We start from the raw sequence: 23,667 nt of genomic DNA on the forward strand, positions 1-23,667 counted from the left end.
GTCGTAACATTGGCAATAATGAAGACCACTCAAAAACTATATTTCCAACCACGCTTTAAAATTTGAGCTCTCGCACCTCTACAAATCAATGATTCCCTCTGCGAAGGGCCTATCTACTTACTTTTGAGACATCACTCTCTTACCTACAACACCAGACTTTAGAGCACTATTGTCATTTTATGCATTAAGTCTAGTCAATGTTGGCTACAAGTATGACTAGGATCTTTTCTATTATGTATTATAATATTTAGTCACTGCTTGGATCTTAGAGGTGCTTTGCATTTATGTTTTGCAGTCTCATAAAGGGCTAGCGAGATACCATGTCGCCATATTATATCGTGATTGTTTTGACTAATTGTTGGCATGTGTGTTATCTTATTATTGTTTGCTAGTTGGTTATGTATTTGAATACAATGCTCAACTCATATCATGGATGTGGTTACTTATGATTTATGCTGAAAACTTGGACACCAGCCAAGCATATGTATAACGACAAGAACAAAAGAGTTTGTAAAAAATTCTTTATCACTTTCAGTTTATCAACTCAATTACTTGAGGACAAGAAATGGGTTCGGCTTGGGGGAGTAGATACGTCTCCAACGTATCCCCTTTTCCAAACACCTTTTCTCTTGTTTTGACCTCTAATTTGCATGATTGAATGAAACTAACGTGGACTAACGTTGTTTTTAGCAAAACTACCTTGGTGTTATTTTTGTGCAGAAATAGAAGTACTCGGAATTGGGTGAAACATTTTGTGAATTATTTCTGGGATTTATGATGAATTATGGAGCAAAGACTTTCAGGAGAAATGTTGCGAGGGGGCACAAGCCAATAGACCCCCCAAGGTCGTGCCTTGATGGCTTGTGGGGCCCATGTGGCTCTTCCGACCCTAATTCCAGTCCTATAAAATTACATTTCCCGAGAAAAAATCAGAGAGAAGTTTTCATTGCATTTCACGAGACGGAGTCGCCGCCACCTCTTGTTCTTCCTCCGGAGGGCTGATTTGGACTCCGTTTGGGGCTTCGGAGAGGGGGATTTGTCACCATCGTCATCACCAACCCTTGTCCATCAATATTGCCATGATGCTCACCGTCGGGAGTGAGTAATTCCTTTGTAGGATTGCTGGATGGTGGTGGGATTGGATGAGATAGATCATGTAACTGAGTTAAGTTTGATAGGGCTTGATCCCTATTATCCACTGTGTAATGAGATTGATGTTACTATGACTTTGTTATGCTTAATGCTTGTCACTAGGGCCTGAGTGCCATGATTTCCAATCTGAACCTATTACGTTTTCATGAATATAAGAGTGATTTGGATCCTATCTTGCAAGTTGTAGTTACCTATTATGTGTCTTGATCTGCATACCCCAAGGTGACAATAGTTGGGATTATTTTCGGTGATTGCCATAGTTGGAGGAGTTCATGTATTCATCGTGTGTTAATGCTTTGTTCTGGTTCTCTATTAAAAGGAAGCCTTAATATCCCTTAGCTTCCAATAGGACCCCGCTTCCACGAGAGGGTAGAACAAAAGATGTCATGCAAGTTCTTATCGCAAGCACGTATGACTATTTATGGAATACATGCTACATTATATTGATGAACTGGAGCTAGTTCTATGTCGCCCTAGTGTGTAACTGATACATGATCAATGTCATATAAATCATTATCCATCACCGATCCACGTGCATACGCTTTGCATGTACTGAATCTTGCTAAGTTACTATTGTTGCTGCTGCAATCACACCTGCTAATCAATTGATAATGTTACTGCTGTTACCAAATTGCTGCTATCACTGTTACTGTTACTACTATCGTTTGGTGTGCTACTAATTCCTTCCTGCAGAGAGATATCCCAGGTGCGGTTGAATTGACAACTCCATTGTTACAGCCGATAAATATTCTTTGGCTCCCCTTGTGTCGAATCAATAAATTAGGGTGGAATACTACTCGTGAAGACTGTCGCGATCCCCTATACTTGTGGGCTATAATATACCTTCCTATTTGGAGGATAGGTCGTTGCCGACAGTGATGGTGGGCCCGGAGCCACTGTCGTCCAGCAAAACTTTCTTCGTCTCAACTCGTTCTTGAGAGAACACCAGCTTCTTCTTCATGGTTGCGGCCTCGGGAGGCTCCATGTCATCCTTTTCTGTGGGGTACACAGTGCCTGGAGCCTTGTAGGCGTTCTCAATGGGGTGCAGAACCTCCTTCTCAGCGCAACGGATGGTGATTATCCCACTGCAACCAGGTATCTTGACTGTGTTGTAGGCATGGTGAGTGAGCACCATGAACTTGGCGAGCGCGGAGTAACCCAAGATGACGTTGTAGGGTAGGCCGATGTGCACCACATCAAAGTTGATGAACTCCATCTGGTAGTTGGTGGGTGTGACATCCTCAACTTTTGCTATAGTAATGTATGTAATTAAGCTACAGTGATCCCGCGCTAGTGATGCCACATCACCGTGAATCATATCGTTGATCCCGTGTTAGTTGAAACCAAATCAAAATTCGAAACTTAAAAATAAAGTCGAACGAGAAAAGTTTTATAATGCTAAAATAAAAATGTCAAGGAGTTATAAAAAAATCCCTAACGAATTATAGATGTGAATCGGGCACTATTGAAATTATTGATAATTTCTATATATTTAAAACAGAAGCTTTATGTAAAATAAGTAAATGATAGAAAGTAATTAAAAAACACCCCTGGCCGAACTGGGCCAAGTGGCCCAGCTGGCCATTTACCGGCCCAACCCGCGCCTGTGCAAACCCTAGCCCCCCCCCCCCCTCGCGGCGCCCCCATCCCTACCTGCCACCGCGAGAAACGAGGGTTGAGCCCAGCCTTTCCCCTCGCCAGGGGGATGCCCTTGCTAGCAGCGCCTCAGATCCCGCACGGCCCCCCTCTCACCAACCCACGATTCCCACTCCCCGTCATGGTATCGCCCCACTGCCCCCCCCATCGTTCCCTCACGCGCCCCCTCTCGCTCCCGATCCAGATCTAGATCGGGGCAGAGAGCCCCCACGCCGCCGTCAACCCCCACCGCGAGCCTCCCTCATTTCCCCTCGCGGCCCCACACGTCACCACAGCGCCGGCCCTCTCCCTATGGCCTCCCTCTCCCCACGCCGACCTTCGTCCCCCCACGCACTCGCTGGCCACCCCCTCCCTGGCCGAGCCTCCCCTCCATCCTGGATCTCCCTCACCGCGCCGCCTCTACCCATGACGCCAGTGCCCTCCCCGTCGCCCAGCCGCGCCAGGGCCAGCCCTGTGTCGGGCTGTCACCCTCCGGCCACGACCGGCCCTTCGGCAGCCCCATCCTTCTACGACCTCCTTCAGCCCTGTGCTGGTCGAGCCCCTCCTCTTCGGCGCCTCCTCCTCTCCTACCGGAACCGCCACGGTACCGTCACCTCCGACGCCCCCACCGAAGCTCCTCCGGCGACCTTCACCGCACCACCGTGTTCCTCGACCTCCTCCTCAACGGCTCCACCGAGCCTCGCCGCCCCGTTCCCCCGCAACGCTGGTGAGCCCTTTTTCGGGCTCCTCCCACCTATCCCCCCCCCCCCCCGCGTCCCGGTTCCGTTCCGACGTCCGTCGTCTCATTCCGGCACCGTCGTTTTCCTGTGAGAAGAGTAGGTGAAGATGGCATCCTCTCTCTTTGTTGAGAGAGAGATGAACACAGAGATGTTAGAAGAGAGAAAATAATAATAAATATGTGTATGTATTAGATATGTATGTATGTATTACTATGTATGTATGCAGGTATATAAAATAATGCATTATGTACAGATATATGTGGTTGTGTGTGTTTTGTGTGTATGTGGCCATTGTGCCACTTACCTGTGGGGCCAGCCCCACCCACTGTCTATGACAGGGAGGCCCCACACGCTGTTAAAAAATGATAATAAGAATAAAATATAAAAATAAATATATGTTATTATAAATAAATAAATAAATAAATAGATATATTATTTGATTAATTAGTTAATTAATTAAATAGAGTAATTAGAATAATTAGAGTATGACATGTGGATACCCACTAAATTAACCTAATTAACTAATAATTAACCCTAATTAAAAATTGAGTCTATGACGCATGGGACCCACTGGTCAGTTGACCAGTCAACTGCCGATGTCAGCATGACATCATGCTGATGTCATAATTGCTTTTAATCAATTTACTTAAATCTGTTTTTAATTCCTAATTATTGAATAAAACTTTAAAAATTAATATTAAATAATCCATAAGTAAGATCAAAATTCTTTCAACATGAAAGTTGATCAGCAGAACGAGACGAACCCGGGTACACGGTCCATTCGTCTGTCACGCGTCCCTAGCATAGCAAACATGGAACATTTCCATCATTTTCCGTATGACCTGTAGTAGCTAGAGACCCGGAAAATATCGTGTGATATTCTTCCGACCCGTCTAGGATGGATATTGCTGCGTTAGCTCATGCCTGGTCTGCATCTTGCCATGTCATGCATCCTGTCACATCTGTTGTTGTAATTTATTGTTTCTTCCCCCTCTTCTTACCGGTAGACCCCGAGACTGACGCTGCTGCCGGGTACATCTACGACCCTACCGACCAGCCTTTTGCCGCAGAGCAGCAAGGCAAGCAAACCCCCTTGATCAGCCCTATATCGCCTATGTCTTTCTCCCTCATGCTTGCATTAGTATTTTTCTACTGTTGTAGTTAGCTCCTATATCTCATGCATAGCCTATTTTTGATGAACTACTACTTTCAGTGCTGCACCTTTAACCTGCTTAGTATAGGTGGAGCAGTCATTCCCTCTAACCCCCGTAGTCTAGTTGCTCCGCTTTGCTTTCAAATCTCGATCCCTAATCGACGAGCCAGACCCGACACAGCACATACACCCCCCTTAGTTGTATGATGCTCTAGCGATACTATCGGGTACCGAGGGTGACACCTCGCTAAGTACTCCTCATGATATCTCTGTAGTATAGCTAGTCGGTCGTGGTTATCGAGGGTGATTCCTCTTTCAACATTCCCGACGATGACTCTGTCGTGCAACCCCTCAAGTGTGGGACCCTCGAGGGTGATTCCTCTAAGCCCACCTTGACGGATACATCATTCGGAACCCGACGAGGGTGATACCTCGGATTCCCCCTGATATTACAACCACAAAGTTACTCGACCATGTTACTGGGATCATTGGTGATTAGTTGATAAGACGGGTGGATTCCCGCGAGATTGTGTCGATGGCCTAATTAAAATGATAATGGATTTGGGTATTTGAACTGGGTTGGTCGGAAGGCCTTATTACGCAGTAACCGTCTGCATGGAAGAATTGTGGGTACTTGACGTCGCGGTATCAGCTGAAGCTCTTCAGACGTCAGCGATGTAGCGGCGCGCGCCCGAGTGGTCCCGAGATGCATCGCTCTTGTATTAAGGGGTGCTAGGAATTACGTCGGCCGCCCTTGCATCGTGCAGGAGCACGGAGGGGAAGTGGGCCCATGAACCCTTTGTGCTTAGGAGTTAGACCAGCGGGCTGGCCTCTCTACTGAGCTTAGGTGGGGCTACGACGTGTCGATATTCCTAGGCCGGGCAGGACCCAGAAAAATGTGTCCGGCCAGAGTGTTATCGAGCGCGTCGGGGAATATGTTTTGCACCCCTGCAGGGAAGAACTTATCTATTCGAATAGCCGTGTCCACGGTTACAGGACGACTTGGAGTTGTGCCCTGATCTTATACAACTACAATTGTTACTTAACTGGATTTTAGTTGTCCCGGGATCGCTTCCTCGCAGGGAGTCGAGGGAGGATCTCTGGGCGTGACCTCACTTTAATATTGCTGCAACAATATGACTATTAATTGTGTTACACCTGTTCTACTCTCGTCTATTGCTGCAAGACCCTGCAGATGCTAGTCTTCGATAGGACTAGGCTTTCTCTCTATTCTCGCATTGCTGCAGTCAGTCCACATATAAACCCCCTTCTTTGATACTGATGCATACTTAGCATAGTTCTGATGTAAGTCTTGCGAGTACTTTGGATGAGTACTCACCGTTGCTTTGCTCCCCCTTTGTCCCTTTGATCCGTTGCTGCGACCAAATGATGGAGCCCAGGAGTGGAGTATCCTGCCGATGTTTGCCATTCCGATGGTGTCTTCCTCATGGAGGCCGCCGAAGACCTGGAGTAGTTAGGAGGTTCCCAGGCAGGAGGCCTCTCCTTGTTCGATCTTGTTTCTTTTGTGCTAGCCTTCTATAAGCCACCCCATGTTTTATGTCTATACTCAGATATTGTTGTTTCCGCTGACTCGTGCGTTTATCGAGCTTCTATATTCTAGCCCTCGAGGCCACTGGCTTGTAATATGAAGTTGACATTGTTTTATTTGTGTCTAGAGTTGTGTTGTGATATCTTCCCGTGAGTCCTTGAGTTTGATCGTACGCATTTGCGTGTATGTTTAGCGTAGGATTAAATCGAGGGCGTCACAAGTTGTTATCAGAGCCGACTGCCTGTAGGTAGCCCCCTTTCCAACTCCTTGGCCGAAGTTGAGTCTAGTATTTGAAAAACTTTACTAACACTGATGTTGTGGCTTACGGGCCCACATCTCAATTGGATGGTATTAGTATCTTTTACTCCTTTTCTATACTCTGGGTTCTACTCTCTCTTCTCCTTCGGGTTAAAGGTTTTGCTAACTCTAACATTAGGCTCTCGTAAATATTCCCTCCCGGGGAGCCCCGTATTACGGACGATGGCTTTATCCGTTAGAAGGATTGCAGTTACTCTTCTATGTTCTCTTCAGAACTTGTGCTCATCGCTTCTGTGATTTCCCTTCCTCCGGCAACCCCTATGGATGACGACATACAAATGTCGTTCTTACTTTCTTCTGCAATTGCTCTTGTTTTACGAGATGCAATGAATTATCTTATCGGGGATTCGTCCATCATCAGTTGTCATGGGTTTCGAAAGTTCTTCGAATTACTATTCGATCTTCCAAAATCCTCCGTAGCCTAATGTTCATGACCTTTCTCACCTGCTTGCATTATGGTTAAATCCATATGTCTAACAGCATTCATTAAAATCATTTGTGATTTTTCTATGATCTTATTGATTCTACCCTTTGTGTGAATGCACACAATCATCTACAGATACTCATGAATTATCTTCCGGCTCAGACGTCCTTCTAGACAGAGCTGGTTCTCGACAAATCAATTGTGTGGTTGTCCATCTAAATCCATTCAGCTTACTTGTATTTGATCGGAGCATCTGATTATGATACACCAACCTGGAAATCCTAATTCCTTTGGCAATTAAGTATCAGTATTTTTCAGATGTTCTATAACCCGATGCATTGCATCCTATCTACCTCTGATTGAGTACCGATACTCACATCAGGTCCTTTGTGGATTGCCAGACCCATTGTTGGGTTATTATCCGACGGCATCCCTTACATTTAGAAAATTCTTGTGATATTGTTCCCTTGATACATAATTCCATTGGCAAATTGTGTCCTCTCCTTCTGATTTGTCGGCCATGCTCTGTTGTCAAGCATGTGTTAATTACTCTTCAAGTTTGTGGTATATGTGCCTAAGATGACCGATGGGTTGAACCTATGCCCTCCTAAATCAATATGACCTGACGAGTTTTCATGAGTCTTACTCTTGTGGTGCTTTGTCGAATATTCTTTCAAAATTACAACCTAATCAAAGTCCAGGAGTAAATGGCAGGTGATGCCTTGATCAAGTGGGAGTCGACCTTGAACTTTGTGTTCATTCCATGGAAACAACGTTGATCCTATCATAGAAACTTCTCGTATCAATAATCATTCATTATGTGGTTTAATCTGGTATATGTGATCTTGTCCTTTGCAATCATGGTTCCGACCATGTTGTCCTACCATGATTTCGTTCTCAGACGAGTTAAAGTACTTGTCTTCTTCATATCAATATATCGGTCCAAACCTTAATGTTGATGTACCTCCGAGTATTGTCCCTTGTAGCTCGAGGATATCACATAGCTATATAACTTCTTGTGAGATCTTCGTCAACTATGATGTTTTCATTAATTCCAGTTTTCCTCGTGTTTTGAGTTGTTAGACACGCAAGTACATCGATAACTGAATCGAGTACGCCTTACGATTTCACAACTCTTAATAATCTTCCTTGGTTATGAGTTTGTACTCGATCGTGTCATTCCAAGCTATTAAGCTACATCATCATCGTCATGTTGGAGCTTGACCATGCTAAATATGTCCTCCACCTCTGGAACACATTTACAACTATGCGTTAAGCTCACATCGAGCTTTCCACATCATGTTAGTTGTCCTAAAAGGCAATCTCAATTCTAAGCTAGCAGTCTTATCTGTGATTCCGACAACCTCTTGCTTCATCATTTCCTTGCTTCATGTCGTCGCTGAACGGTTACATCTTTGTGAAGCTTCTCAACAAATGTGTTGTAACATCCCAATTTTCCTAATTGGGAATGTTTTACATTGTAGCCAAGCATCTATGCATATTGGTTGAAATAAATTTAGCACTTGAAATTCTTTCGTCTTTTGATTTGCATTTCCATTTTTCCTCGCACGAGAAATGCCCGGAGAAATACTCTCTTGCACGCAAGAGAGAGAGCGGAGGAAAATGACCCTCCAAAGTGCGGGAAATTTCTGAAATATTTGAGCCAAGAAAATACAAAGTTTATTTGCAAAAAATATTTACAAAAAGAAAATAAAGCATTTTGAGGAATTTCTGAAAAAACATTTTTTTTAAGTTTTTATTTTTGCTTTGGAAAAATGTTATTCGGGTAGAGGATATTTTTCTGATTTTTTTGGTATATAATACCCTATATTAAATATTTTTATTTATTTCCTTTTAAGTATCTTTTCCTTTGGAAGCCACCGCCCGAGCGCATTATAAGGCCATGGGCCGAATCCCCCGCCGCCAGGGAATGAATCCCTTACATTGCGGCCGACTGCCCCTTCCATCCCCGCTCTCTCTCACTTCCCTGCGGACCCCACTGGCCAAGCCACTCCACCCCGTCGGCCATCTTCTTCCTCTTTCCAAAATGCTGCACGAGCCCGAGCCGAGCCCCCCAGAACTCGGGATCCTCCCCGATCCCTTCTCCTCCTTCCTTTCCCACTCCCCCTCCCTGGCCTATAAGTACCCCCGCCCCCGGCCGCCCCCGTTCCCACCCCGTCCTCGACGAGCCGCCGCCCGAGCCGCCCCCTGCCGCAGCCCACCGGAGCCGAGCTCCTGCAGCTCTCGGCCGCCCCCTGGGAGCAGCACCCGACCCGCCCCCGCTCCGCCCGACGCCTCCCCTCGGTGGAGGACTGCCGCCGCCGCCCCGTCCTCTCCACCGCCCCCCGGAGCCCCTCCCCCTCGCCGGCGACCACCTTCCCCGCCGGAGTAGCCTCTCACAGCCACGGTAGCTCCTCTTCCCTCTATTGTTTTTCTTTTTTTTTTCTTTTATAGCCCTTAGATCTTTATTCAATGGTTTAGATTAGATCTTAGTGTACCTCTTCGGTTTAGATTAGAAAACCGGCGGTTTTTAATTCACTTATTCATTTAACCAGCAAGTTTTGTTAGCCTCGGCCGTTTGCTCCTAACCTTGCAACAAACACACCCCGCAGTCTATCGTAGCGCGCCACGTCTACCCCCTATTTGTTAGCTAGTCAACTTCATTTTTTCTGTCTAATTGCAAAAACAGAAAAGTTTCTGTTTTGTTTTGGACACAACTTTTGATCCCGAAGTCCAATGATATTGATTCTTGTTCCAGTAGACTCCAAGTTTTCTGTAGTTCTTAAAAACATATAATTTGTCTATATTTGAAATTTTCAAATATAAGTTAGATCAGATTTAGTTTAAAACTTGTTTTGCTTATTCCAGGAGTTTAAAAAATGATTTTGAGTTGATTCTTTTTGCTACTGCTTCCTAGTGACTAAATCTTACTGTGGTAGAAGTTTCAAAAATATTTAAAGTATTTTTACTGGTGTTTTCAACAGAAACAAGTTTCTGCCTTAGTGACGCGTGTTGAATTCTTTTATTTAGGCTTTAGCAAATACTTACTTGTGATGTTATTTTTACTTGTTGCATGATTGAAGTGCTTATGGTGTGTTTTGTGTTTGTATCGGTAGATCATCCGGAGTGCGAAGCGTGTTACTTAGAAGCGCTCGAGCAAGACAACTATCATCAAGGCAAGTCATTTTGATCATGTTATTTTCCTATGTTTTCGATGCATGGTAGATCACCTTTCTTTGCCCAGTTGCATGCTGCCTAGGTACTTGGAAACTTTAGTATAAGTTGTAGTATCATGTGGTAGGCACATAACAACCCCGATACTTGGCCGGGAGTGACTAGACGGGTTTTCGGTTGAGTGCATATCACGAGTGATGCGAGGTTGATTAAATAATCAAGACCGGCTAAGACAAGATTATCAAGACCTCGGACGCAATGCAACTCTGGGTGAAGGACGGTTGATCGGCTCCCTGGAGAACCCAGTGGATGCCCGGGATGCTGGAGAGGCCATGTCATCCTGCGGAAAGCTTCACCCAGGCTCGAAGAGACGGACGGAGACTTCAAGACTCAAGGCTTACCTGCACAGCCACAAGTCATTATGGGCTCTGGCTTGGTTGGACAACGCGGCGACTCTGGACAGGCGGTGCTAGCAGATGTAGAAGGACGGTAGGATTGGATGGGCACCAACAGGGATTCAGAGGGACCCGTTGAAAGACCATGTTTTGATCATCCGGTCTTCAAACACCCTGAAGTGTGAGGACAAACCCGGAGGCGATCAAATCTTGTGGGGAACGTGTGCAAAACTCTGCAGAGTGCCCAACCTAATCGATTAGCCGTGTCCACGGTCATGGACAACTTGAGCCGAAGGCATTGAATTTCCCCTGAACTCTCGACACAACTTAATAATGATGTGGGTGTTAACACCTATTCGGGTACGTGAATTGGTTGGCGGAACCATCTCGTTAACAACAAACAATGTAGTAATATTTTGCTTCCAACCCCTCTCGTTGTAGGATAAAACTGGCTTTATGCAAAACTTAGCCCCACCGGCCAAATATGCATGTAGAGATAGTTGATTATTATTTTTGCTCCTCTCTTTGATGACTTGCCGGCATATTCAATATGCTGACCTACACGGCTGCAACGTATCATGTTGCAGGGTACTTTTCCGACCAGGAGTGAGGCTACGATCTACGCTCAGCGACATTCCCTTGGAGTCGGATGGACTCGTCTACCTGATGCTTCCGCTAGTCTTCGTTAGATATCTCATGAGATGGCCTTCAGCCACTTTATTGTAATAAAGTACTCTTTATGAGATTTGGATTAATAAAGTTGTGTGATTGAACTCTTGAATATATACATTATGTACTGTGTGTGTACCAGCATGATCTTGGGATGGTACGGAAACACCAGAGGCTTGACTCGTCTTGAGTCGGGTCGCTACAGAAATGGTATTCAGAGCACACGCTGACCTTAGGACGTAACCTCTAGGAATGGAAAAGCCTTAGGAAGAAAACTATTTTCTCTTATGTCTATCTTCTATTCCCTCTTCTGATCATTTCTGACTTCTCTCCCATTTTCCAATGTTTTAGATGGCCACCTTCATCCCTGTTAAGTTCACGGAGTTTTTCCAGCCCGACGCCACTATGCCGTTCGGAAAGGAGCTGGTGCAGATCACCAAGGATTTGAGGATTGCTCTGCCGACTATCACAGGGAAGCCAACTTCGTCTTACCCGGAGGATTCACGCTACAGGATCAAGGTGCACGTTCCCGGAAGGACATTCCAGCCGCGCACTGAGCCGGTGGATTTCAAGTTCATCGCACCCAACTCGATTCTCGGAAGGGACATGGTGATCCATTGTGCCCTCGGACGTATCAAGGAAAAATACAAAGGCTGCCCTATTTCTCCAGACCTATTCTCCGTATCCCGGAGAAACAAAGACGGAGAAATCATCTCAAGCAAGACCAAGGACACTCTCTTGTCTTATGCCCAGACCTTGGAGAAGCACAGCGGGACTCTGGAGCATCGTGTGATCAAGGACGCCAGGAAGATCAAGCAACTGTCACTCCGCGAGCTTGAACTAGAAGAAGCAGCCCGGGAAGCCCACTATGAGCACGAACTAGAGGCGAAGGACTTTCTGGAGCGGATCGAGAAGCTGAAGGCTCGAGTTGCATACCTGGAGGAGGAACTGGACATGGGCGAGAACCTTCATCCCGAAGGAGACGTAGCCCCCTTGATCAGCAACGACGAGGACTATGAAGAAAGCTCCACCGAGGGACCCATCACCATGCTTTTCTGAGGAGGACACTTAGACTAGACCACCAAATTTATTTTATCGTTATACGTTTTAGGCCGATGTTAAGGATTATCGAATTTTGTATCCCGTGTGAACCTTTGTGATGGTATTGAATAAAATGTGTGGTGTGATACTTGTTTGTTGCATTTCATATGGGTAGTGTAATTACTCTTAGACCATTGTTCTATGCTAATCTCACCCCTCCACAAACATCAGATGCCTTCGAGACGCGCCCCTGAGTCCAATTTCCCGCCGGAACTCACCCAGTTGATCCAGCAACAAAACACCCTAATGCAGCTGATCATCTAGAACCAGAACAATAACAACAACCGTCACCCACCCCAGGCCGACAATCTCACCCGTTTCTTGAGGTTGAACCCTCCAATTTCTCCAGCAGCATTGAGCCCATTGTGGCAGATGATTGGCTCCGCAAGATGGAGCGTGAACTTATCACTGCTGGTTGTACTTAAGCTGAGAAGGTGCGTTTTGCCGCGCATCAACTTGAAGGCCCTGCAGCTGCTTGGTGGGAGAACTACACCACCACTTACCCCATTGCTGGAGTCACTTGGGAGCAATTCAAGCAAGCCTTCCGCACTGCACATGTCTCAGCTGGTGCAATGAGTCTGAAGAAGCGTGAGTTTCGCAACTTACGCTAGGGGAATCGCTCTGTGGCCCAGTACGTCGATGAATTCAGCATGCTCGCTCGTTATGCACCTGGAGATGTGGTCGATGATGCGGCCAAGTAGGAAAAGTTCTTGGAAGGACTCAATGATGAGCTGAGCATTCAGTTGACTGTAGCCACCTTCAACAACTACCAGGAGCTGGTTGATAAGGCCCTCATCGTGGAGGGGAAACACCAGCAGATGGAGAACCTCAAGCGAAAGTATGGGGTTGGAAAGTTCAACTCCGGCACTCAGCAGAAGCCTCGCTACACCCCCTATTCATGGAATACCGGGACTGGATCCGGTAAGTTTGGAGGACACGTTCGGCATAACCACCCGGTGCACAATCATGGAGGCCACAACCATGGAGGAAATGGGAACCACCACAACAACAGCAACTTCTAGAATGGCGGTACTGGCACTCAGCAGCATTCAGCTCCATCTCAGAAGGATCTGACTCACATCACATGCTTCAAGTGTCAGAAGACGGGACACTATGCCACTGAATGTCCCCAGAACAAGCAGGGAAATGGAAACGGCAACGGCAACTCTGCAGCAAAGAAGCCCAATCCTTTTCCTCAAGCTCAGGTGAACCACATTGATGTTGAAGAGGTCTATGATCACCCCGATACTGTGGTTGGTAAGTTTTTGCTAAATTCACGTCCAGTATTGGTACTTTTTGATTCTGGTGCAACACATTCATTCATATCAAGGGTAGTTGTGGAAAAGTATAGTTTGCCAACTAGAACCCTCAGCCAGCCTATTAAGGTCAGTTCCCCAGGAGGCATGATGACAGCCGGGATAGGATGCCATGCTTTGAGTCTCAACATCGGGAACCATAATTTTCCCACCGACCTCATCGTATTAGAGTCCCAGGGATTGGATGTAATCCTAGGCATGGATTGGTTGGCCAAGTATGAAGGGAATATTGATTGTTCCCTTAAGTCTATTTTGCTCACCACCCCCGAGCAGAAACGGATTAAGTACGTGTCTCAGCGCCCGACACGGAGTAAGCGAGTAAACTCTCTCACAGGAGTAGTCCAGGAGGAAGTACCAATTGTTCAGGAGTACCCAGATGTATTTCCGGAGGAATTGCCGGGCATGCCACCCGATAGAGAGATTGAGTTCTTGATTGAGCTATTACCCGGAACAGCCCTGATATCCAAGAGACCCTATCGGATGCCCACGAATGACTTGATAGAAATCAAGAAGCAAATTAAGGAGTTATTGGACAAAGGGTATATTCGCCCAAGTTCTTCACCTTGGGGAGCCCCAGTGCTCTTGGTTGAAAAGAAGGACAAATCCTTGAGAATGGTTGTCGATTATCGTGCATTGAACGATGTGACCATCAAGAACAAGTACCCCTTGCCGATGATCAATGATCTGTTTGATCAGTTAGTTGGAGCTCGCGTATTCTCAAAGATCGATCTTCGATCCGGGTATCATCAGTTGAAAATTCGTGAACGGGATATACCCATGTCAGCCTTCACCACTCGGTACGGCTTGTATGAGTACACGGTCATGTCATTTGGACTGACTAATGCTCCGGCATATTTTATGAATCTGATGAACAAGGTATTTATGGAATACTTGGACAAGTTTGTCGTGGTGTTCATTGATAACATACTGATATTCTCCAAGAACGAAGAGGAACACAAGGAACATCTGTGTCTAGTTCTGGAGAAACTTCGAGAGCATAAGCTATATGCAAAGTTCAGCAAATGTGAGTTTTGGTTGAATGAAGTCGGATTCCTCGGACACGTCATCTCAGGAGAAGGAATAGCAGTGGACCCTGCCAAGGTCGCAGCAGTCACCGAATGGGTAGCACCCACTACAGTCAAGGAGATCCGCAGTTTCCTCGGACTTGCCGGATATTACCGGAGGTTCATTGAGAATTTCTCAAAGATTGCCAAGCCCATGACAGAGTTATTGAAGAAGGAATCCAAGTATATTTGGACTGAGGAATGTGAAACCAGTTTTCAAGAACTGAAGAAACGTCTTGTTACAGCCCCAGTGCTGATATTGCCGAACATTCAGAAGGATTTCCAGGTTTACTGTGACGCTTCCCGTTAAGGACTCGGAGGAGTACTCATGCAAGAAGGCAAAGTTGTAGCCTATGCATCCAGACAACTCAGACCTCATGAGTTGAATTATGCCACACATGACTTGGAACTAGCAGCCCTAGTGCACGCTCTCAAGACCTGGAGACATTTCCTGATCGGAAATAGTTGTGATGTTTACACTGATCACAAGAGCCTGAAATATATCTTCACGCAGAAGGAGTTGAACCTTAGACAGAGGCGATGGCTAGATTTGATCAAGGACTATGACATGAGATTGCATTATCACCCAGGCAAGGCAAATGTTGTAGCCGATGCGTTGAGCCACAAGAGTTATGTGAACACACTCACAGCTGGAGGATTACCCCAGGAATTAGTCGATGACCTCCGAGAGCTCAAATTGGAAATAATTCCAAGAGGATTTGTTGCCACACTGGAAATTCAGTCCACCTTCACAGAAAAGATCCGTGAAGCACAGAAATCAGACAAGGAGATAGCTGAGATTAAGCAGAAAATGGAAGACGGGAAGGCTAAAGGTTTTCGTGAGGATGAACACGAAACTTTATGGTTTGAGGATCGCATCTATGTGCCCAATGATCCCGAACTCAGGAAGTTGATACTTCACGAGGCCCATGATTCCCCGTACTCAATACACCCCGGCAACACCAAGATGTATCTGGATCTGAAAGAAAGTTTCTGGTGGACAGGATTGAAGAAAGACATTGCCGAGTTCATAGCAATATGCGATGTTTGTCAGCGAGTAAAAGCCGAGCATCAGAAGCCAACAGGTTTTCTCCAACCTCTGCCGATACCCGAGTGGAAATGGGAAAAGCTTGGTATGGACTTCATCACAGGATTACCTCGGACCCGTTCTGGCTATGATTCTATTTGGGTTGTGGTCGATCGTTTGACCAAGGTAGCTCACTTCATTCCGGTGAAGACTACTTACACGAGTGCCAAGCTGGCCAAGATATATATGACGAGGATCGTATGTCTGCACGGAGTACCGAAGAGCATTGCGTCACATAGAGGGACTCAGTTCACATCCAAATTTTGGCACCAACTGCATGAAACCTTGGGAACGAGATTAGAGTTCAGCACAGCTTTTCACCCGCAGACAGATGGACAGACCGAGAGAGTCAATTAGATTCTGGAGGACATGTTGAGAGCTTGCGCACTAGACTATGGGTCTAGTTGGGATGACAATTTACCTTATGCCGAGTTCTCATACAACAACAGCTACCAGACCAGTCTGAAGATGGCCCCTTTCGAAGCTCTATACGGAAGGAGGTGCAGAACACCGTTCATGTGGGATGGAGTTGGAGACCGACAGCTTTTTGGTCCCGACCTTATCCGAGAATCTGAAGAGAAGGTCAAGCTAATTCGTGACCGACTCAAGATAGCTCAGTCCAGGCAGAAGAGTTATGCTGACAGCAAATGCAAGGAAGTAACGTACGAAGTAGGCGACCGAGCATATCTTCGGGTGTCTCCACTTCGAGGAATCAAGATATTCGGTGTGAAAGGAAAATTAGCACCTCGTTTCATTGGCCCCTACAAAATTCTTGAACGTAGAGACAAAGTTGCATACAAACTGGAACTGCCGAAAGGATTGTCCGGAGTTCATGATGTCTTCCATGTTTCCCAGTTGAAGAAATGCCACGCTGAAATGGCCGATGTTCCGTTGAGAGATACAGTGCCCCTAGAGGCCATACAGCTTGACAGTGATCTAACGTATGAGGAGAAACCCGTCAGGATTCTCGAGACTGCCAACAGAGTTACCCGCAGCAAGATCATCAAGTTCAGCAAGGTGTTGTGGAGCCACCACACCGAGGAAGAAGCCACCTAGGAACGAGAAGAGGATCTTCGTCGAGACCACCCGCACGTGTTTTCTAGCCAACCCGAATCTCGAGGGCGAGATTCATCTTAAGGTGGGTAGGTTTGTAACATCCCAATTTTTCCTAATTGGGAATGTTTTACGTTGTAGTTAAGCATCTAGGCATATTGGTTGAAATAAATTTAGCACTTGAAATTCTTTCGTCTTTTGATTTGCATTTCCATTTTTCCTCGCACGAGAAATGCCTGGAGAAATACTCTCTTGCACGCAAGAGAGAGAGCGGAGGAAAATGACCCTCCAAAGTGCGGGAAATTTCTGAAATATTTGAGCCAAGAAAATACAAATTTTATTTGCAAAAAATATTTACAAAAACAAAATAAAGCATTTTGAGGAATTTCTGAAAAAAACATTTTTTTTAAGTTTTTATTTTTGCTTTGGAAAAATGTTATTCGGGTAGAGGATATTTTTATGATTTTTTTGGTATATAATACCCTATATTAAATATTTTTATTTATTTCCTTTTATTCGCTTTTGTTTTCTGTTTCGGAAAAAGGTTTAAAAATAGGAAAGTATCTTTTCCTTTGGAAGCCGCCACCCGAGCGCATTATAAGGCCATGGGCCGAATCCCCCGCCGCCAGGGAATGAATCCCTTACATTGCGGCCGACCGCCCCTTCCTTCCCCGCTCTCTCTCACTTCCCTGCGGACCCCACTGGCCGAGCCACTCCACCCCGTCGGCCATCTTCTTCCTCTTTCCAAAATGCTGCCCGAGCCCGAGCCGAGCCCCCCCCAGAACTCGGGATCCTCCCCGATCCCTTCTCCTCCTTCCTTCCCACTCCCCCTCCCTGGCCTATAAGTACCCCCGCCCCCGGCCGCCCCCGTTCCCACCCCGTCCTCGACGAGCCGCCGCCCGAGCCGCCCCCTGCCGCAGCCCATCGGAGCCGAGCTCCTGCAGCTCTCGGCCGCCCCCTCGGAGCAGCACCCGACCCGCCCCCGCTCCGCCCGACGCCTCCCCTCGGTGGAGGACTGCCGCCGCCGCCGCCCCGTCCTCTCCACCGCCCCCCGGAGCCCCTCCCCCTCGCCGGGGACCACCTTCCTCGCCGGAGTAGCCTCTCACAGCCACGGTAGCTCCTCTTCCCTCTATTGTTTTTCTTTTTTTCTTTTATAGCCCTTAGATCTTTATTCAATGGTTCAGATTAGATCTTAGTATACCTCTTCGGTTTAGATTACAAAACCGGCAGTTTTTAATTCACTTATTCATTTAACCAGCAAGTTTTGTTAGCCTCGGACGTTTGCTCCTAACCTTGCAAGAAACACACACCGCAGCCTATCGTAGCGTGCCACGTCTACCCCCTATTTGTTAGCTAGTCAACTTCATTTTTTCTGTCTAATTGCAAAAACAGAAAAGTTTCTGTTTTGTTTTGGCCACAACTTTTGATCCCGAAGTCCAATGATATTGATTCTTGTTCCACTAGACTGCAATTTGTCTGTAGTTTTTAAAAACATATAATGTGTCTATGTTTGAAATTTTCAAATATAAGTTAGATCAGATTTAGTTTAAAACTTGTTTTGCCTATTCCAGGAGTTTAAAAAATGCTTTTGAGTTGATTCTTTTTGCTACTGCTTCCTAGTGACTAAATCTTACTGTGGTAGAAGTTTCAAAAAAAATTATAGTATTTTTACTGGTGTTTTCAACAGAAACAAGTTTCTGCCTTAGTGACGCGTGTTGAATTCTTTTATTTAGGCTTTAGCAAATCCTTACTTGTGATGTTATTTTTACTTGTTGCATGATTGAAGTGCTTATGGTGTGTTTTGTGTTTGTATTGGTAGATCATCCGGAGTGCGAAGCGTGTTACTTAGAAGCGCTCGAGCAAGACAATTATATCAAGGCAAGTCATTTTGATCATGTTATTTTCCTATGTTTTCGATGCATGGTAGATCACCTTTCTTTCCCCAATTGCATGCTGCCTGGGTACTTGGAAACTTTAGTATAAGTTGTAGTATCATGTGGTAGGCACACAACAACCCCGATACTTGGCCCCGGGACGACAATTTTATTTGCTACGCTTGAGTAGACGGGTTTTCGGTTGAGTGCATATCACGAGTGATGCGAGGTTGATTAAATAATCAAGACCGGCTAAGACAAGATTTTCAAGAACTCGGACGCAATGCAACTCTGGGTGAAGGATGGTTGATCGGCTCCCTGGAGAACCCAGTGGATGCCCGGGATGCTGGAGAGGCCATGTCATCCTGCGGAAAGCTTCACGCAGGCTCGAAGAGACGGACGGAGACTTCAAGACTCAAGGCTTACCTGCACAGCCACAAGTCATTATGGGCTCTGGCTTGGTTGGACAACGCGGCGACTCTGGACAGGCGGTGCTAGCAGATGTAGAAGAACGGTAGGATTGGATGGGCACCGACAGGGATTCAGAGGGACCCGTTGAAAGACCATGTTTTGATCATCCGGTCTTCAAACACCCTGAAGTGTGAGGACAAACCCGGAGGCGATCAAATCTTGTGGGGAACGTGTGCAAAACTCTGCAGAGTGCCCAACCTAATCGATTAGCCGTGTACACGGTCATGGACAACTTGAGCCGAAGGCATTGAATTTCCCCTGAACTCTCGACACAGCTTAATAATGATGTGGGTGTTAACAACTATTCGGGTACGAGAATTGGTTGGCGGAACCATCTCGTTAACAACAAACAATGTAGTAATATTTTTCTTCCAACCCCTCTTGTTGTAGGATAAAACTGGCTTTATGCAAAACTTAGCCCCACCGGCCAAATATGCATGTAGAGATAGTTGATTATTATTTTTGCTCCTCTCTTTGATGACTTGCCAGCATATTCAATATGCTGACCTACACGGCTGCAACGTATCATGTTGCAGGGTACTTTTCTGACCAGGAGTGAGGCTACGATCTACGCTCAGCGACATGCCCTTGGAGTCGGATGGACTCGTCTACCTGATGCTTCCGCTAGTCTTCGTTAGATATCTCATGAGATGGTCGTCAGCCACTTTATTGTAATCCTTTATTGTAATAAAGTACTCTTTATGAGATTTGGATTAATAAAGCTGTGTGATTGAACTCTTGAATATATACATTATGTGCTGAGTGTGTACCAGCATGATCTTGGGATGGTACGGAAACACCAGAGGCTTGACTCGTCTTGAGTCGGGTCGCTACATGTGTCGTGATCATCATCAGCATCCCGAGCTCTTACAGGGTATCGACTGAATGCATGATGAGAGATACCATCCCTCCCCCTTGATGAATAGTATTATCAACGACATCCTTGTTGCCCTCCCTCCAACACAAACGTGTTCATGTTTTGTGTTGTCCTTTAAGATCCTTGCTACTCAGCTTACGTTATCTTCTACCTTGGAGTATTACCATCTTTATGTCAAGAATGTTGTGAGCATCATTGCATCTCTTCAGAATTCTTGATATAGTGATACTTCTCGCCATCACCATTCATTTCTTAGTTCCGTGTCATTTCAAACCGGAATACCAACAAGTGAGCTCTGATGTGTGATCCCAATACTTTTGGCAACCCTATTGCCTTGAGGTTAACAACTGATTGTTTCATTCTTGGTGTGTTGGTTGATGGCTCACCATTCTAGCAATGGTCGTGCTACTCATTCAGCCCGAGTGCACCCCTTGACCAATGTTTAATTGTTGTTGTTCACCCGAGCATACGACATTATACCATTTCATTCGACAAATGCTATCTCCTTGATATTATAATTTTGGAAATTCATCCCTGTCAAAATCTTGGAGGATTGTTGTTGAGCCCATCAACCACACCCTCAGCTTCTTCATGTTCCACGATGAAGCTCTTGAAAGCATTATACTTGTGCCTAGCTCGTGAATAATGTGTTTGATAGCAGAAATGTTTTCCCAAAGTTCATGTACATTCTTATCGCCGTGAATATATGAAAGTTTTGTTTTGCTTCCTCTAGGATCATACCAAATTATTCACGCATGTGCGAAGTGTTATATGTTTTGAAGATTTGTTATCTCCACTTCATATAACTTCTCTTAGCATGCCAAGCCACTAACTGATTTGATCAAGGGAAAAGAAGTTCCTTCATAAGAGCTAATCGAGACTTACACATGGAACTTTGTTATCCTCGATGATGGTCCCCAAAAGACAACTCAGTCGCATTTTGACATAAGAATTCCACGTGGGCACAAATGTCTTGACGTGGTGTTCATGTGTCTTATAATCGAACTCATGATTCAAGAATTGCTTGTGTAGTTCATATCTTGGGAATCTTGCATCTTCATATTTCTTCTCAAGCATCTTGAGCCTGAGGTGTCCTGACACCAATCAGATCTGAATCTCGGGCAGATATGATGGTTGGAACATTTCCAATAATTATAACTTTGGTCTTTAGGTAAATTAGTACGGTGCTATCTTTCCAATGCACCGGGCCGAAGGACCTATTGTTATAAATTCTTCCATATGTAAGATTCGCCATCCTTTCATGCGGAAATTATATGACTTATTTCATAAGTTGTTCCTCATGAATCCTCTTTTTGGACCCATTGGTCCGACCCTTACCTGATGACCATGTCGATGCTACCTCGAAGCACGGATGTGGTACTTCAAATTTCAACGGGAACATTGGAAGCGCAATGCTAAATTGTTCCTAATCAATTATCCAAACCGTATGGTATGGGTAAACATCATGGTTCTTCTTGCCTTTTTGTCTAAATGGTTATGTACTGGATGACCTATCATGTATATCATACTCTATGTGTTCCCCGGGAATGGTATACTTTAAATACTTGTGTGTGTGAACACATTTTCCTTCCCATTGGTCTGTTTAAATTTTCTTGTGGCATAACTTATCTAAGCAATGTTAGTTCCCTGCTTAGGTAAAATTCTCGGTATACAACTCTATTATTAAGACCCTGTTACTACTGTGGATAACATTCCAGTAGCCACCGGTGGACGAGAACCTTGCATATTGGTCCGCCTCGTTTCAACGAGCAGGAAAATGGTTCTAGTCGTCCCCCGCCCTTGGTACCGATGTTGTTGCCAACATAACTGACAGGTTATCCCCTGACATGTCTTGCTACCAAGACCATATAATATGTCACCCCTCTGCCTACTCTCGGCCCACATGGTCGACCCATAACCCAAAGTTCCATAGGATTGAAACCTGACTCTCCAGTACATCTTTGACTCCAAGGTATCCTTTGCACTTGGCTCCGTATGGAATTCCCGAGCCACCGTCCTATGGAACGATCACTCTTCGGTCCAGATGTTATCCAACATGTTGAGGATCAAGTCCGCATTATTCATGACAATCTGTAGGCTGCTTAGTCTTGTCAGAAGAGTCGGTATGACCGTCGTCATCAAGATATGGTCTATCAACCTGGCCAAAAGGCTTATCTTCGCGTCACACCAATGAGAGGTGCACATCGTTTTGGGATCAAGGGCAAGTTATCTCCTCGCTGTATTGGTCCTTTCACCATTCTCGGAAGGTGTTGAAGAGTGGCATATCAATTGGAACTGCCGTCGAACCTTCCTCAGGTTCATGATGTCTTCCATGTGTCTCAACTCCGCTGCTGCTTCAAGGATCCTATTCGAGTGGTGGATCATGATATGCTTGAGCTGCAACAAGACCTCTCTTATAAAGAGCATCCGGTCCGTATTCTCGACCAAGTTGAACGTCAGACTCGTCGCAAAGTCACCAAGTTCCTTAAAGTGTTGTGGTCAAATCATTCTGAAGATGAAGCCACTTGGGAACGCGAGGATTATCTTCGTGATGAATACCCCGAGCTCTTTCCTTCTACTTGTTAATTCTTGGGGCGAGAATTCTTGTTAGTAGGGGAGAGTTGTGACATCCTCAACTTTTGCTACAGTAATGTAGGTAATTAAGCTACAGTGATCCAGCGCTAGTGATGCCATGTCACCATGAATCGTATCGTTGATCCCGTGTTAGTTGAAACCAAATCAAAATTCGAAACTTAAAAATAAAGTCGAACCAGAAAAGTTTTATAATGCTAAAATAAAAATGTCAGGGAGTTATAAAAAAATCCCTAGCGAATTATAGATGTGAATCGGGCACTTTTGAAATTATTGATAATCTCTATATATTTAAAACAGAAGCTTTATGTAAAATAAGTAAATGAAAGAAAGTAATTAAAAAAACACCCTTGGTCGAACTGGGCCAAGTGGCACAGCTGGCCATCTACCGGCTCAACCCGCGCGTGGGCAAACCCTAGCGCCTCCCCGCGGCACCCCCATCCCTACTGCCGTCGCCAGAAATGAGGGCTGAGCCCTCGTCATCCTTTCCCCTCGCCGGGGGGATGCCCTCGCTAGCAGCGCCTCAGATCCCGCGCGGCCCCCTCTCACCAACCCACGTTCCCACTCCCCGACGCGGCGTCGCCCCACTGCCCCCGCCCCACACACACACACACACAAACACGATCATTCCCTCGGGCGCCCCTCTCGCTCTCGATCTAGATCTCGATCGGGGAAGAGAGCCCCCACGCCGCCGTCAACCCCCACCGCGAGCCTCCCTCATTTCCCCTCGCGGCCCCCACGTCACCACAGCGTCGGCCCTCTCACTGCCGCCTCCCTCTCCCCGCGCCGACCTCCCTCCCCCCTCACGCACTCGCCGGCCAACCCCTCCCTGGCCGAGCCTCCCCTCCCTCCTGGATCTCCCTAACCGCGCCGCCTCTCCCCACGACGCAAGTGCCCTCCCCGTCGCCCACCGCGCCAGGGCCAGCCCCGCGCCGGGTTGTCGCCCTCCGGCCACGACCGGCCCTTCGGCAGCCCCATCCTTCTACGGCCTCCTTGAGCCCCGTGCCGGTTGATCCCCTCCTA

The 23,667-nt window shown here is 46.2% G+C and overlaps 1 protein-coding gene across 1 annotated transcript; it reads left to right on the forward strand.

Annotated features, from left to right (window-relative positions):
• Positions 1-3,141: 3,141 nt before the first annotated feature.
• On the forward strand, positions 3,142-11,158 carry LOC123439774. The gene is made up of 2 exons (XM_045116452.1): positions 3,142-3,514; positions 11,128-11,158. Exons 1-2 carry the CDS (start codon positions 3,214-3,216, stop codon positions 11,148-11,150), a joined length of 324 nt encoding a protein of 107 aa, XP_044972387.1. The 5' UTR covers positions 3,142-3,213; the 3' UTR covers positions 11,151-11,158.
• The last annotated feature ends 12,509 nt before the right edge of the window (positions 11,159-23,667 follow it).

Source organism: Hordeum vulgare, chromosome 3H (genome assembly GCF_904849725.1).
Source record: "Hordeum vulgare subsp. vulgare chromosome 3H, MorexV3_pseudomolecules_assembly, whole genome shotgun sequence".
NCBI lineage: Eukaryota > Viridiplantae > Streptophyta > Magnoliopsida > Poales > Poaceae > Hordeum > Hordeum vulgare.

Coding starts and splice junctions, on each gene's coding strand:
- LOC123439774 (XM_045116452.1), top strand. CDS start 3,214: ATGACGCCAGTGCCCTCCCCGTCGCCCAGCCGCGCCAGGGCCAGCCCT. Junction 3,515..11,127: donor CCCGTTCCCCCGCAACGCTG/GTGAGCCCTTTT, acceptor ATCATGTTGCAG/GGTACTTTTCCGACCAGGAG.